Raw genomic sequence first — 16,614 nt, forward strand, 5'->3', positions numbered from 1 at the left:
CTAGTCATTATTTTAACGACTTCTGACTTGATTGATAAAATCTATAAAGACTTACGACATGACTCGGACTTGAACGCCAGTGACTTGCGACTTAAATCGACTTGCTTCTGTTGACTTGATGATGAGTTGAGCATATTTGATATTTTAGCACAAAAATGACTTGACATGGACAAAAATCATGAATCATTCTTCGTTCTGGGTTTGATATACTGCTAAATGCAGCAGCACTTTGTTTATAATCAGTTTCAGTTGCACTTTCTGCTTGTTTGAGCAAATAAATGAAGCTTTAAGAAGCTTTATTTCTGGAATGTATTCATTATCATTGTCTTTTCATTAAATTGAAGTTGGACAGATGACTTGAATACGACTTGAAAATTCAAAGTTAAGGACTTGGACTTCCACATCATTGACTTTGGACTCGACTTGGACTTGGTTGTCTTTGACTTGGACTTGACTGGAAGGACTTGTGACTTACTTGTGACTTACAAAGCATTGACTTGGTCACAGCTCTGGTAGGATTATAAACTTTAGATTATTGTAAGATTCATTTTTAACATTGAAACATTAATGTGACCAAACTGTTCCTTTTGCACGTTTACACCAATCTGATGAGCTGTTTCACTGTGTTGACAGGAGATTGTCTGTGCTGTCGCCAGAGCAGATGGCGTTCAACATCTCATCTCTATGGCAACAAGTGAGCATGTCATCATGCAGAACGAAGCCTTGGTTGCTCTGGCAATAGCGTCTGCCATCGACATAGGTAAAGGCCTTTCTAAGTTTATAAGAAAGACACACCGAAGCCTAGCTGGTCAGACAAAACCAACTTCGGTTTCTGGTTGTAGCTACAGAAAGATTTACTATAATCTGTGGTAAAACCAAGGTCCACATGTATCTTAGTTTTAACTTCATGGTTAGTGTGTGCGCGCTCACTAAAATGAATGTAAGTCAATACAAAGTCCTAACATGGGTACAAATACAAGAATGTGTGTGTGTGTGCGCGCGCTTGGTGTGTGTGCTTGTGTGTGTGTGTGTGTGTGTGTGTGTGTGTGTGTGAACAGGTCCGACTTATATAAAATAAACTTTACTTGCAGCAAAATATTCTAAGATAAAATAAACATTGATACAATAAATGTAAGTTTTTTTTTTAGGAAACTACAACACTAATATGTTGGCTTTCAACATTTGGTGCATAACAATGTCTCCATCTGCAGAAAATATCCTGTCACTGGGGGCAGAGGTAGTTGGTTTGGAGAGGCAGCATTTTACAAACTTGGCAATACGAGGATAGAAGTTTTCATCAAGCTTTCACCAGAAAAGTGAATCGGTCAAATTAAATGCAGTTCACTGCCGTCCAAGAGGTATCTTCTTCCTGCAATGTTGGCTTGTTTCTGAGCCCACCATCCAGTTCATCCATTGCAGACCTTTTGACAGGAGGGGACACTTCAGATGTCTCTAGGTCTGATCTTGTCCCCTGAGCCCTGTGACCTCTGACTGCAAGTTATTACAACAGACATATGTTTGAAATTATACAATATACTATGTAAAGCTTTTTTTTTTCTTTTTTAACCTGTCCTGTCCTGGCAGGTGAAGCAGACTAAATATATTAGATGCCATATCATGACACAGCAGTTTTACTCTACAGCACAGGTGTCAAACTCTGGTCCTCGAGGGTCGATTTTCCACATGTTTTGGTGTTTCCCTGTTTCAACACACCTGATTTCAATCAGCTGGTGATTACCAGGCTTCTGAAGAGCCTGATGAGCTGCTGCACAGGTGACTCAACTGTGTCGGAACAGGGAAACAACAAAAAGATGCAGGATACCGGCCTTCGAGGACTGGAGTTCGACACCCCTGCTCTACAACAAAAGGGATGTGGGATATTCCTCCTGTTGCGCGGTAGCCTTTGTCATGTTTGTGACATGTTAGACTGCATTCGCTTATGCACTGGAGTGGACAGGCAGCCTCACAGCACACTTTCTCCAAGTGCACTTGGCTGAAGTCCGCAGGGCGCAGTGCGAGTGTTGAGATTGGGCCACAGGCAGCAGCAGCGCTGTTGATTTAAACTTTTGTGAGACAGGCAGAAATGTGCATTTTGAGCATAGTTTCCGTCTAGTCTCGGCTCGTTAACGAAAACTCCTGCTCGTCTCGTCGTGTTTTAGTCACCAAAGAGCTATTTTTAGCTCGTCAGCGTCTCGTTTTCATTATGAAAAAAAGGAGCATCAATGAAATCAATTCGTCATCATTTTCCTTAACGAGAACAACACTGTGCTCAACAATCACCTTTCCCGGAGGGGTCACCCGATAGGACAGTGAGAGGGTTAATATCAAAGCACAAAGAGGACTCAAATGCAGAGCTCACACAGTTTTAATCAGCAGAAGGGATTCCTGGAGTACAACACAACTGAAAAGTCCAAATCTAACTGAATACACTTTTACCAAGTGTTTCTGAGAGCAGGTTCACATCACACAACAGGAGAAGACAAACTGGCAAAGGAAACTGTTGCAAAGACGCTTAAATGGAGAAGCCAGGACCCAGGTGCAAGACATGAGGCAGATTAGTGAGGAGCCTCATGTCGTGAAGCTGCCTGTAATGAGACAGGAAGTGAATGCACAAAATAAAACAGGAAGTACCAGAAATACAATAAAACCAGAAACAAGACTGCAAAGCACTCAACCTGCAGAATCACCCATGACAGTTAATGGACTGAAATGCATAAAATCAGTCTTTGCTTTGCTTATTTTTGGTCATAATAATCCGTGTTATAGTAGAAATAGCCCTTTGGTTTGTGTAATCCAATGTTCCACATCACACTGAGCAAGTTCTTTTTTTTTTTTTACCTGCTGGATAGTGTTTATAAGTCTCTGATGCCACATTTCTTATTTTTCTGGCTCCTCGTAATAAAAACTTGATTGGTATTGCTGTTGTTTTACCATGCCAACAACATGCCCTACAGGATATAAATTGTAAGTCGCTTTGGATAAAAGCGTCTGCTAAATAAATAAACATAAACTTAAACATGTGTTAACGTAGCATTGTATGGTTTTATGTATTTTTTATTCATTGTTTTTAATTATTCCATACATTGTTTCTGATTTCCTACTATAGCACTTTGAGATTTCATTGAAATGTAATGTGCGTTACAAATAAAATCTATTATTATTATTATTAAAAACTGATCAGGGCGCTTGCACCATTTAGCGTAGGTCAAGGGTAGAGATTGCTGCACCCAAAAAAACCAGGAAATACGTCACAAGACGATGTGGTCATCGTAAAAGTGTAAACAACGTTTTTAAATTCCATGTAGATTGTACACTGCACCTATAGTCTGTATGATGAATAGGTTGTTTAGTTTAATTTTCATGGTTTTTAAAATAGTTTGTGATACCTATCTTCTTTCTCCTCATCTTGTGAGGCTAGAGGGCGCCCTCTATGGGCGAGCCGCCACTGCACTTAACCCCACTTGCCTGCTGGTGGTGGTCAGAGGGACCGGTGGCCCCTGTGCTCAGAAACCTCACCTCTGTCAGTGAGCCCCAGGGCAGCTGTAGCTACATCATAGCTCATCACCGTCAGTGTGCGTGGATGAATGATACACTGTAGATCAGTGTCCCTCAATAGGCGGTCCGTACCTGGCCTGCAAACCTCCATTTTCAGGCCATCATGTTGCAATGCTTTCACCTTACCAGTGCGGTATTGTACCGTTATGCTATCTAAATAATAACAGGAGAACTACTGCCCTCATGGCAGCTCCACAACAGAGCAACGGTTCAGTCTTATCCGTGTTATAGACAGTCTCACACACTGTGCATCTGAGCGAGCCACACCTTTTACTTTTACTCTGAGCTGCTCCTTCCTTGATTTTTCCTCTGCAGTTTTTCAGATGTAAAAAAAAAGTGTGGTCTAAATTCTCAGATAAAAGAAAAGTGGAAAATAGACGGTTCAACAGTGTCGCCAAATATTTGCTTAGTATGAGGATTGCTGTAAAGTCACTGACACTAGTCAGTGACTTGATGCAATTTGCTGGGTTCCTCACGTAGGAAACATTTTTTCTGATTGGCTTAATGAACTGACTTGTATTGGAATGTTTATTATGTGAAGTGCCTTGAGATGACTCTTGTCATGATTTGGCGCTATATAAATAAAATTGAATTGAATTGAACTGAATTCAAAGATAGATGGACAGAACAATTTACATTTATTCTTCCTCCATCCAGCACCAGACCCATGTGTTGGTTAAAGGTTTCCTGTTTGATACCTTGTGAGACCAGGCACGAGGACTTTGAAGATGCATTTCCTCAAAAATTTGAGACTTTCTTAAATGACTGCGTAAATAACGAGGGACCGCTTTAAATTTTATGGCAAACCATCTGTTTCATCGGATTCTCCAATTTTAATAATAATAAGCCACAATAGAGCTCAGTAATGAAAACAAGTCTGAATGCAATTTGAGAAATTTAAAGGAGACATAACATGAAAAACCCACTTTTTTAAATCCATTAACAGTGCGTTTCACATTTTAAGTGTCTAAGTGAACATAAAAGCTTATATTATTCACTAGAGTTGCTATTTAGAATTAAGTTTTGGGCATATTTGTCCACGTGTTCAGTTTTTCAAAATACCTAATACATCTGAAATTTATGTCATCACGATAACTACCAAATATGGTCATGGCCCTCTGGCCAAACACAGAGCCAATCTGCCATTTTTTCTTCTCGCTAAGATTTTTGTAGTCCAATTGGAAAAATGCAGAATGTCTGGTTATTTTAGCCACACACAGCTCTAAACTGTTCCTCGTTTTAAGGAAGGGTGGTGTGGCAGTATTTAAACCCAGGAGCTGATGACACTACTGCTAAAAAAACTGAAGAAAAAAGTTGTGCGTTTCTGTGTGTGTGTGTGTGTGTGTGTGTGCGTGCGTGCGTGCGTGCGTGTGTGTGTGTGTGTGCGTGCGTTGTATCTCCCAGGCTAGTGGCTAGTACCGAGTGCTTCGTCTAAAAGGAGTCATTTCCATCTGAATGTGGCAGCAACGGGACACAGCAGCAAAGCGGTAAGCTTTATATCACTCTAAAATGTTGGCAAACTTTACTTTAGATTTACGGGTCTGTTTGGAAATGATAGAATTACATTATTTTCTGTAAACAACTATCTGATCTGGACATCTACAGAATAACTTTCCCCAAGTTCAGCAACAGGTAGCCTATAAAAACAGCTGCAGCATGCAGTAAGTCTATCAGCACTGCTCTCTATGTGATTCCTTTCATAAGGAATCATTTGTATAATTTTAGTGTCACTATTTTATTACATTTGTAGGAAAATATAAAGTCACTGCAGCAAAGTGAACTTGTGAACAAAGTAAAAGATGAACCAATACAACACTAACGTTACTATAAACATGAAAGCTAAAGAACCAACTTTCCTAAAGCTACTTGTAAACAAAATATGTGATTAAAGTTATTGTCTATCATTGCAGAATATGGAGATGACATCATGGAATTGGTCTTTGGAAAAGTTTTCTCTGAACCAACTCTGTTAGATGAGGTAGAGAAGATCAGCATCCCACTAATCTTCTGGTCTCAGTATTCAGACAACGGAGGTCTCCCACTGTTATCCAGGACCAGTTTGAAGCCCACATACTGCCCCTCCCTCATCATCCGGAAAGTCCTGCCGTATCCTGAGGACAACAGAAGACGGCAGGACAGGAACTCTGAGACCTAGATACCACCAGCACCAGGACACAAAGCACCTGTGTGCACAATGCCTAACTACTAAAGCCTGTTTATTATATTGTTCTACTTGTTTGCTGTGAGGTTAATACTTTGAAAATTTGTACATTCATATAAACAATTAAAAAAATCACTGGTTGTACGTTTTCTTTTAGATGTAATGGTCCAAATTCAGCCTTGTAAACATTTATTGCATCCTGTATTTATTTGTTAGCTCAATATGTTCATAATGCCAGTTAGTTAAATTTCTTACATAAGAAAACCCAGCAAGTTGCATCGAGTCACTGACTAGTGTCAGAGTCTTTACAGCAATCCTCAAACTAAGCAAACATGCAGCGACAGTGGAGAGGAAAACTCCCTTTTAACAGGTAGAAACCTCCCGAGGATCTTGGCTCTGTATAAGCAGCCATCCACCATGACTCACTGGGGATGACGACAAAGCAAACACACACACACACACGCGCTCCAATAAAATAAGATCAGCCATGCAACATCATATTCTCGCTGGTCACAGGTTTGTGGGGCAATTTGTGAATGACTGAGACCTTCAGTGTTTCGGTTCCAATGTTCTACCACCTGATGCTGTTTGTACGCGTGGTCATAGCTGTTGTTGTATTTAGGAATATTTCTACTCACAAGTACAAGATGGTAAATACCAGACAATGTGTAAAATTGCTCCTACATACAAAATACACACAGATCAGTGTGTAAGTACATTTGAAATATGAGGTCCCTGCTTTGTAAATTATTATCAACAAAGGAGACACGAAAAATTATAAAACGTTAAATCAGGGAAATACTATTATCAGACACACACACACACACACACACACATTCATTCTGATGTCTTTGTCTGGATAAATCCAAAGCTGTGGCAGAACCTTTTAACAAAACAACCATGGTAGCAGACAAATTGTGCCTCAGTGCCACTAAAACCACAACCTTATTTGGGTGTTCACTGTTGTGAGTTAGGAACTGAATTTGAAAAGGAAACAATAAACTAGCACACTTTGTTAGCCCATATTCTTATTGGTGTTTTTGAACCCTCTAGTGTCGATGAGGGACCCGCTTAAGGAGGCAGAGCTGGTTCCTACCCTAAAGAGTATCCTGGATGATCCCAATGGAGCAGCTGAAGTCAAATTCAGTGCACTGGGTCTCATCTGCACCCTGGCTAACTCTAGTGTGTCTTTGTTTGTCCAACACACACACACACACACACATACACACACACACACACACACACACACAAGCACGCACACCAAGCGCACACACACAGACACACATTCTTGTATTTGTACCCATGTTAGGACTTTGTATTGACTTCCATTCATTTTAGTGAGTCCACTATGCCTAACCCCAACCAGTGTATTCCTAAAGTTATCTGTAACAAAAACACAATTCACATGTTATCTGTAAAACTGACCCCTAGGGAGTACTCTGTATTAGGACCGGGTTTTGGTCCTAAAAAGGACCATCGGTCGTAAGAAGGTTAGTAAATATCCCAAATCCAGTCTTCACAAGGGTACAAATACAAGCCCACATGCAAGCACACACACACACACACACACACACACACACACACACACACACACACACACACACACACACACACACACACACACACACACACACACACACACACACACACACACACACACACACACACACCATATGTACCAAGTAGTGTTTTTATGGTTACAATGTGATTTCTTAGTAAATATTCTATTTGGTTAGAGATAAACTTTATTGTATTTATCCTAGTGAATCTATAATTAAACGGGTAAACTAGTAGTTGCACATTCCATGGCAAAGAAAGTAAAATGTTAGCAACAGTGTCGATGGCCCTCTCCATGAGGGTACCATAGCTCAGCAGAACATCATTGTAGCTTCTTCTGGAAAGAAAAACACTTAGAGAAAAAAATAAAGTTAACAGCTGAAATAGCAGGAAATAATACAGTTAAAGAGCAGATTGTAGAAGAAAGTAGTAGAGTGTGAAAAGTGGTCAGTATGTCCTCCTGCAGTCTAAGCCTATAGCAGCATAACTACAGAGATAACTCTGGATAACCTAGCCTTTTAGATGGAGGCATGTTGGAGGCAGGGCAAGGGAGAGCCGTCTTTACCGACTGTACACTCCACCTCCCTCTACTCCCCCACTTGTCCAGATCTGGACTAACATCAGATTTCAACTATAGGCCCTATCAAATAAAAATGTTTTAAGCCTAGTCTTAAAAGTAGACACGGTTTCTGCCTCATGGACTAAAGCTGGGAGTTGGTGCCACAAGGGAGGAGCCTGATAGCTAAAAGATCTGCCTCCCATTCTATTTTTAGATATTCTGGGAACCACCAGTAAACCTGCAGTCTGAGAGCGAAGTGCTCAGTTAGGAACATATGGAACAATCAGGTCACTGATGTATGATGGAGATTGATTGTTAAGAGCTTTATATGTGAGGAGGATCTTAAAATCTATTCTGAATTTAACAGGTAGCCAATGTAGGGAAGCTAAGACATGAGAGATATGATCTCTCTTTTTAATTCTCATCAGAACTCTAGCTGCAGCATTTTGGACAAGCTGAAGACTTAACTACATTTTGTGGACTTCCTGAGAGTAATGAATTACAGTAATCCAGTCTTGATGTAATAAATGCATGAACTAGTTTTTCAGCATCACTCCTGGAAAGGATGCTTCTAATCTTAGCAATATTCCGAAGGTGGAAAAAGGAAATCCTATTAAACCTGTTTAAGGTGGGATTTGAATGACATTTCCTGGTCAAAGAAAACACTAAGGTTCCTTACTTTCTTCTCAGAGACGAATTTATACTAAGATGAGAGTCACGGTACCAATAAAGGCATTGCGTCAGCCAAAGGGCTTAATAGTCACACCAGACAACGTTAGCACTGCTAAAATTTAAGCTCCGCGGAGATAAACGCAACTGAATTTAAATTCAAATGCCTTTATCTGCAAGCCCACTGCAGCGACAGAATGCAAATCAGATCAAAATCCCTTTGGGATAAAGTTCTGGTGAATCAAACCATCGTGTGTGAAGCCACTAATGTTAAAAGAGCCATCTCATTTTGCCAAGCAGCCAATTTAGTTTTTCACAAACTCGAAGAAGGAAGTGATGTCGTCCTTCCTGCTTCTCTATTCTGCACTTTTTAACATCTTCACCTGCCCAATACTGCCCTTTCTGTATATATATATATATATATATATATATATATATATATATATATATATATATATATATACATATATACACACACAACCACAGACGACGTGTAACCACCCCAGCCCAGGACCTCCACATCCAGCAGCTTCACCTCCAAGATCGTCTGAGACCAGCCACTCAGACAGCTGCTGAAACAATTGGTTTGCATAACCAAACAATTTCTGCACAAGCTGTCAGAAACCGTCTCAGGGAAGCTCAACTGCATGCTCGTCGTCCTCATCGGGGTCTTGACCTGACTCCAGCTCGTCGCCATAACAGACTTGAGTGGGCAAATGCTCACATTCAATGGCATCTGGCACATCGGAGAGGTGTTCTCTTCACGGATGAATCTCGGTTTACATTGTTCAGGGCAGATGGCAGACAGCCTGTGTGGCGTTGTGTGGGTGAGCGCTTTGCTGATGTCAATGTTGTAGATCAAGTGGCCCATGGTGGTGGTGGGGTTATGGTATGGGCAGGCATCTGTTATGGACGAAGAATATAGGTGCATTTTATTGATGGCATTTTGAATGCACAGAGATACCGTGATGAGATCCTGAGGCCCATTGTTGTCCCGTACATCCATAAACATCACCTCATGTTTCAGCAAGATAATGCACGGCCCCATGTAGCAAGGATCTGTACACAATTCTTGGAAGCTGAAAATGTCCCAGCTCTTGCATGGCCAGCATACTCACTGGACATGTCACCCGCTGAGCATGTTTGGGATGAGCTTGACCGGCGTATATGACAGAGTGTACCAGTTCCCACTAATATTCAACAGCTTTGCACAGCCATTGAAGAGGAGTGGACCAACATTCTACAGGCCACAATTGACAATCTGATAAACTATGCAAAGAAGATGTGTTGCAAATGGTGGTCACACCAGATAATGACCGGTTCCCCAGACCCCCAATAAAGCAAAAAAACTGCACATTCCAGGGTGGCCTTTTATTGTGGGCAGTCTAAGCTACAACTGTGCACTACTCATGATGTCAGATCAGCATCTTGAGGTGACACACCTGTGAGGTGGGATGGATTATCTCAGCAAAGCACAGGTGCTCACTATCACACATTTAGACTGATTTGTGAACAATGTTTGAGAGAAATGGTAATATTGTGTATCTGGAATGAATTTAAGATCTTTAAGTCCATCTCATGAAAAATCGGAGCAGAAACAAAGGAGTTGTGTTTATATTTTTGTTGAGTGTATATACAGTATACATATACATATATATATATATATATATACATATATATATATACATATATATATATATATATATATATATATATATATGTGTGTGTGTGTGTGTGTGTGTGTGTGTGTGTGTGTGTGTGTGTGTGTGTATTTTTGATCACCACTACAGTTTATGTTTTATGTTTTTGTCTTTCTGATTTTGTGATTTCAGGTGTGATGAGGGAGGAGCTTGACTCTGTTAATATGAAGGAGAGCCTGAGTAGACTGACGGATCACAGCAGCGGTAAACTGGCTTCCCAGGCCAGATCCATTCTGGCTATTCTCAGTGATAGCAGCTAAACAGGTGAAGCTCCTGCTCCAACAAATCTGGTCCAATGGTTGCATTACCTGTTTATCGTGTCCTTCAGTTCTGCAGAAGGCTGTAAATCACGTGTTGGTGTAATCAGGTGAGCTGGAGAAGGAAAACATCCAAAACACGCAGGACAGTGTTCTTCTTGGACCAGGACTGGACTCTACTAAGTCAAACACACACTCAAAATTATGAAGAATATTCAATCAAAATGTGTTTAAATGCTTTTATTGCTACGACACACAAACTACCAGCCTATATGTGACACGTTTTGTATGAATAAACCCTAAACACTAGCATGTTGTCCAGAGAAAACTCATCAGCCCTTCTGCTACTGGTTTCCTTCAGAAAATTTCAATGTTTTGCTTTTGAACTGCATAATGGAAATGTAGGAAATGTTGAGTCATGTTTGACGATATTTTTGGAACCAGTTTGAGATTAACACTGAAACTGATACAGCTTCAGTAAGGTTGTGTCATCCAGATGTACCCACAGCTGTTTCTGACTACTTTTATTCAACAAAATTACAAATAACATTTAAAGAGTCATGTCCTTCTAATCAATATTACATTGAAAAATCGGCCCTGCAACAAGTTATTCAAAAGACATCCTATTATTTACTTCTGCGCTGTACATTAGAAGAATTTTTACTGAAGAGATGACCAGTGTTAAATAATGATTTGCTCCATAAGAGGTTAGTGAAGGCCCCCAGAGATCCCAAAAAGCATCAGGCTGGTTTAGGAAGCAGCTGGGTAGAAAATGTGTTTATTTCAGGAATCTATTTTTCTGTGATACAGATTTCAAAGCTACTTTTATTCATTTTTTGTTGTGTGTTTGAATATCGTGTCTATGAATAAATTACTATCAATATATATTTCTCCAGATTTAGTGAATTCTGGTATTTATTTCATGGGTTATTCATAGATGCAATTATTTACTACTGCTGTATGTTTAAGGAAAACAAATCAAATGTATATTTATTGCAGTTGCATAAGGAACGTATAAACAGTATTTTTATTTAGAGAGCATAAGTCACACCCATCTCCTTTATGGGGAGAAAAAAAAGTTTGTAAGGATCTGTGCGTGTGTGTGTGTGTGTGTGTGTGTGTGTGTGTGTGTGACTCTTGATTTGTAACTTGTGTTTACATTTTCGTGTGTAACTTCAGTTCTTAGACACACAAATCATTGAATACACACACACAAATCACCTGGTACACACGGAGAAGACTACATTACACACAGATCAGTTTACAAGTGCAAAAATCCTTTTGAGACTATTTTCTCACCTGACTGATTTGTGCATACGTGGTGCATTTGAATGCTGGGTGGAAGCTGGGAAATTAGATTTTCCTTTGGAATTAGTCTAAATTTGTGTTGACGGGACAAATATGCTTTTCTGTGGAAAAATGTATCTCAGGATTGTGTAGTTATAAAAGATAGACCTACAGAATGTTTAATCATCTAAAACTGTTTAGACGTGTGTTTGTGAGCCATGAAAACATAGTCAAAGGTTTAAAAGAAATGACTAATAAATGGCAGAGTAATTCTCTGACTGGAAAAAGCAGGCTTCAAACTGGGAGAAGGCACAAGATGATGGTGCAGCATCCTGGTGATCTGTCCTCTGAAGTAAGTAAAAGTTAATCCAGCATGCTTTGCAGTCAGGTTATAATGAGACAGGTATTATTTTAGACCATTTAAGATGTTTTATAGGTCTGAAAGATTGATACACTGTCCCCAGACGAGGAAGTGGCTCTTGGGCCAGTTTGTGTGTGTGCGCACAATAATGAAAACTATTTAAATGAAAACTAATGATGGGTGTTTCGACCACGCCACTGGAAGAAATGACACATGAAATGATGATCGGGATGAGGAGGAATATATAATATGGTGGGGAGAGTTCTTACTGGGATTAGGTTGCAGCAGAGCGTGGGAGAGGTGAGCCTGTGCCGGGGCTGTGGGCAGATAAGGAGGTTCCGGGAGGAGCAGTGACTGAACGAGCTTGGAGGTGATAGGAGCGCTGTGAGCATAAAATATATATCTATAGCTTACAGCGCGATGCTGGAAGGTGGACAGGAGACGCACAGGAGGGGGACAGGAGGAGATCCAAGGGCCAGGGAGGATTCAGCCGTGGTTCTGGAGAACAGTAGGGGACTGCAGAGGCGAATCTGAGAGGCTGGAGCCTTCAACGTGAAGGTGTGAGCCAGAGCTGGGTTTTAGGAATCCTGCAAGGACAAACAGAGGGTTCAGGAAAAGACTAGATTTAGTTTCAAAAACTAGAACGGGTTCAGGTGGCTGGATGTTACCACTAAGGCAAACAATCTGGCGCTGAGTTGCTGGTTCCCTGGCTCCTTTATTCCTCCTGTCTGATTGCGTGATTGGCTGCAGGTGTGCAGGTTGACTCTGCAGCAGAGGTGATTAGCTGGAAGGAGTCTCCCTAAAGGTCTCCATAGCCCTCCCAACAACCTGTGAAGGAAAATGTGAACAACCCACAACCCCAGAACCTGACACCCTGTACTGTTGTCGGTGTGTTCAGAATCTGAACTTGTGTCCATTCAAGCCTAATGGTTATTTGCCTTTTCAGTTTTGTTCCGTTAATAAAACACTTAACTCACCCATCTTAGGTTAAAGAATCCTTCATATTATTTTAAGCTTTAAATGACTCATCAAGCCATCCACACGGAATAAAGGGAGAACAGCTAATGTAACGGATCCTCTTCTGACCTGTTCAGTGGTCTAGATGATTTGCGTCATCACTCTTGTACTCCACATTCACCAAGAAGCAGATTATGGCACCATATTATTCTTCAACATGTATTTATTGGCAGCAGTCTGGTATAACACAACACACACAATTTCCATCAGTAGCCACATTTACATGGGCACAAGTAATCAGATTGAACGGCCAATCAGATCAAAAATTCTGCATGTAAACTTATCAGAATATTCTGATCCAATTTGGTCTAATTTAATTTCATTCCGATTGAGAGGTGGTTTTGTCCGATCGTCAGTCCGATTGGCGTGCATGCACACAGCCATTCGGATTGTTGGAGTGAAATAATCAGAGGTGGCTGGCCCATAGATGGTGATAGTGCATCGCCCTCCTTGAGTCACACGAAAAAAAGAGAGGAGAAAAAGAGTATTTTTTGCCGCTCTGTTTGCCTATTACGGGGGCAGGAGCTAGGGATACACACGGCTCTAGTGCAATGCTAGGCTGGAACCAATCTACGTGTTCCTCTTAGACTGGGACGAAACAAGTGAGGTTTCTTACTATAACAACAACGCCACCTTGATACCCAAGAACACAAAACTAAAGACACGTAGGTCCACTCTTATGAAAAATTAGCTTGAGACTGTGTTCCCAAATGACATAAATTTAGTAACAGAAATATAAATAAAACTTGATTAAAAAGGCTAAAACTCATTACTAAAAGGCCAAAATGGCAATAAAATAATTATAAAAAGGCAGGCTGAGGCTACTGAGGAGATGCCGAATCTCTCAGTAGAGACGGAACCATAAACTAAAGAAAACAAACCCAAAGTTCACCTGTTACGGCCGCCGCCGTTTTGGAGCCCCGGTGTGTGTGCAGCGCTTTCTTGGCCCAGGGTGTGCCGTTTCCCTGTTCAGCAGTGCAGCACCTTGGACAGCTGCCCTTGGGCTTTCATCCAGGACCATGGACAGCATCAGGGCAGCAGTCACGGCCAGCTGGGCCATTTTCACCTCATCAGCTGGCCCTTCAAAAGCAGCCAGCTGGAGCTCATCAGTTTGTGGGTTGCAGCAGCAAATGGTGTTCTCTTCCCTTGCGGTTCTTGGCTCAGTCTAAACCTTTTGCAGTTTTGTGCTTACTGCTAGAGAGAGAGTAGGTAGGATTTTTGAAGTTTGGACATTTTCAGTTAGTTTGGTAATTTTAGTTTGGATCGTCTTTTAGACAAACATTGGTTAATTACCCGATGGGGTTTTGCCCTTGTGGATTTTTAGTCTCCTTTTAATAAAGGAGAGTAATTTTAGGATTTCCGGTGCCTGGACGTTCTCAGTTAATTTGGTAATCTTAGTTTGGTTTGTCTTTTAGATACACCTTGGTTAATTTCTAGGTGAGGGTTTTGTGGATTTTCCAGCCCCTTTTCATAAACCCTTGAAGACAAGGACAATTTGAGTTTGGTTTTGCTTTGTCATGCCTTTTTCCCCCCCTTAAGGGTGACCTTCCGTTAGACTTGTCCATTTTATGTTGCCCCCTCCTCATCTTCCTAGCTGAGCCCACTGTAGGGGTGTAACATCACCACACCCCAGGCACTCATGCAACCAATCCAACGTGAAGTGAAGAATTGCAAACATGCAAACACAGCAACCCAACTGGAACCGTCACCCCGACGTGGCCCCCACCACCAGCAGCTCTCAGCCTGTCAAAGTAAATAAAAGAAAACCGCAAATAAAAGAAATGTGAGGCCCCTTACAATTACGGGAGCTAATTGCCACACACACACACACACACACACACACACAACGGTACTCCTGCTAATGAAATGCCCACTTGTCTGTGAGTGAGTTTGTTTCAAATCGACGGTGAGCTGAGTGAAAGAGATGCTGCACCTGTTGAGACTGCTTCAAGTGTAGCGTCATGAATGGCCTCAAATTTGTGACAAAGGTCACATTTTCCCAGCTGGGTCAAGCTGGGTCGAACTGTAACTTTGCCCCACAGATTATCCGCAAGGAGCCGTGATGTCTGCTGAAACACCATCTTTATCTGCTGCTGTTCCGTCCCAAGATTTCAAGATTTCAAAATAATAATTTTTAAATAATAATTTGAATAATTTCTTTGACGTTGTTACTGTTTATTACAATCATCATAAATTTTGGTTCAGTATAAATGTATTTTAATTACTGAAATGACTTATTATGCTTTGTGTAATAATAATTACTGTTATAATCAGTAATGTGTGTTCAGTAAACCAGAAGGTCGCTTGCATTTTAACCACCGCACGCAGAAGGTGAATCCAGGGTAAAGTTTAACCACCTCACATGTCTTTATTTCATGACAACAAGCTTTCTGACGCTGAGAGGGCGTGTTCTGAGGTTTTGTTAAAACCAAGTCTCCCGCAGCCCAAGCCAGTTCTTGAACCATACCAGGAGACGAGGGACGGCCGCCCAAGTCTCTACTAAGCATTCTGTCATGCCGATAGTCTTGCTTCGAATAAACGCAACTGTAACCACCTGACGCAAAACTCCTTCAGAGTTGAGCCAGATGCACAACACCGTGTACCCTGCGACATCTTTGGACCAGAGAGTCGGTTCCACTCGGGTCTTCTCTACCGGACCGAGTACCCTGAGGCTGACAACATCCTCCTTTGACCTCCGGATCCACACAAAGGGTCGTCTGATGGGTGAGGTAGCACACAGATGGTGTCCGATGCTGTTTTCTCTAATAAACAACTGAGTTAGCTGCAAAACATCGTTTCATCCAGAACGCACTTCTCTCTCTGAAAGAAACCTTCTGAGATTCATTCACGCATCCAAAACCCCGCATTTCATTTTAGTTTCCATTCAGTCACAGGTTTGCTTTAAAAACAAGTTTAAACATCAAAGCTGTTAAAAATTGTCATTTCTAAATTGTCATTTCAAATAGTCATTTTCAAAAGTGTTAGTAATAAATTCTCAACTGTTTAAAACTCTGACTCTTCTTTGAAATGAAACACAGAAATGGTGTATATTTTTGGTTACTGAATAAGCAAAGATTCCTTTAAACTTCTGATTCAATAAATAAACTTTTGCTATTAAATTTAATTATCTTAAATTAAACATTAATCTTTGGATTAAAATATAGACCAAGACAGTTAGTGTATGAACTTCTATCGATTGCATTAATATCCTAGATATTTGTGTATCATATAAGTTCATATGCTAATGTCCGATCTTTCCTTCAGAATCTAACAAAGCTGATAGCAAACAGCGTTAATTCTAGTATGTAGTTAACCACGCTACATAAGAGACAGGAGAGGAAGCAGGTGTTTTATACGCACTCTCATAGTTATATTGTGAGATATCGCGTTAGCGTTGATACTTGTTTCATTTTTTATTTTAATTCTGGAGCCTCACAATATCATATATTGTAGACATGTGCATATGAAGATATGACTGTAATAATAAGTGA

The 16,614-nt window shown here is 40.7% G+C and overlaps 1 protein-coding gene across 4 annotated transcripts in view; it reads left to right on the forward strand.

The window, feature by feature from the left end:
* Positions 1–11,355, forward strand: part of si:dkey-191g9.5 (rap1 GTPase-GDP dissociation stimulator 1) — a 59,491-nt gene extending 48,136 nt beyond the window's left edge. For 2 of the 4 annotated variants that reach the window (XM_015945530.3, XM_070542770.1), the window contains 3 exons: positions 634–760; positions 6,770–6,898; positions 10,334–11,355. In XM_015945530.3, coding sequence (XP_015801016.3) covers positions 634–760; positions 6,770–6,898; positions 10,334–10,461 — 384 coding nt within the window. In that variant the 3' untranslated portion in view covers positions 10,462–11,355. The remainder of the gene's footprint in view (positions 1–633; positions 761–6,769; positions 6,899–10,333) is intronic. The other 2 variants (XM_054750619.2, XM_054750620.2) reach the window with 2 other exon arrangements.
* The last annotated feature ends 5,259 nt before the right edge of the window (positions 11,356–16,614 follow it).

This window comes from Nothobranchius furzeri, chromosome 12 (genome assembly GCF_043380555.1).
Source record: "Nothobranchius furzeri strain GRZ-AD chromosome 12, NfurGRZ-RIMD1, whole genome shotgun sequence".
In the NCBI taxonomy this organism is placed as follows: domain Eukaryota; kingdom Metazoa; phylum Chordata; class Actinopteri; order Cyprinodontiformes; family Nothobranchiidae; genus Nothobranchius; species Nothobranchius furzeri.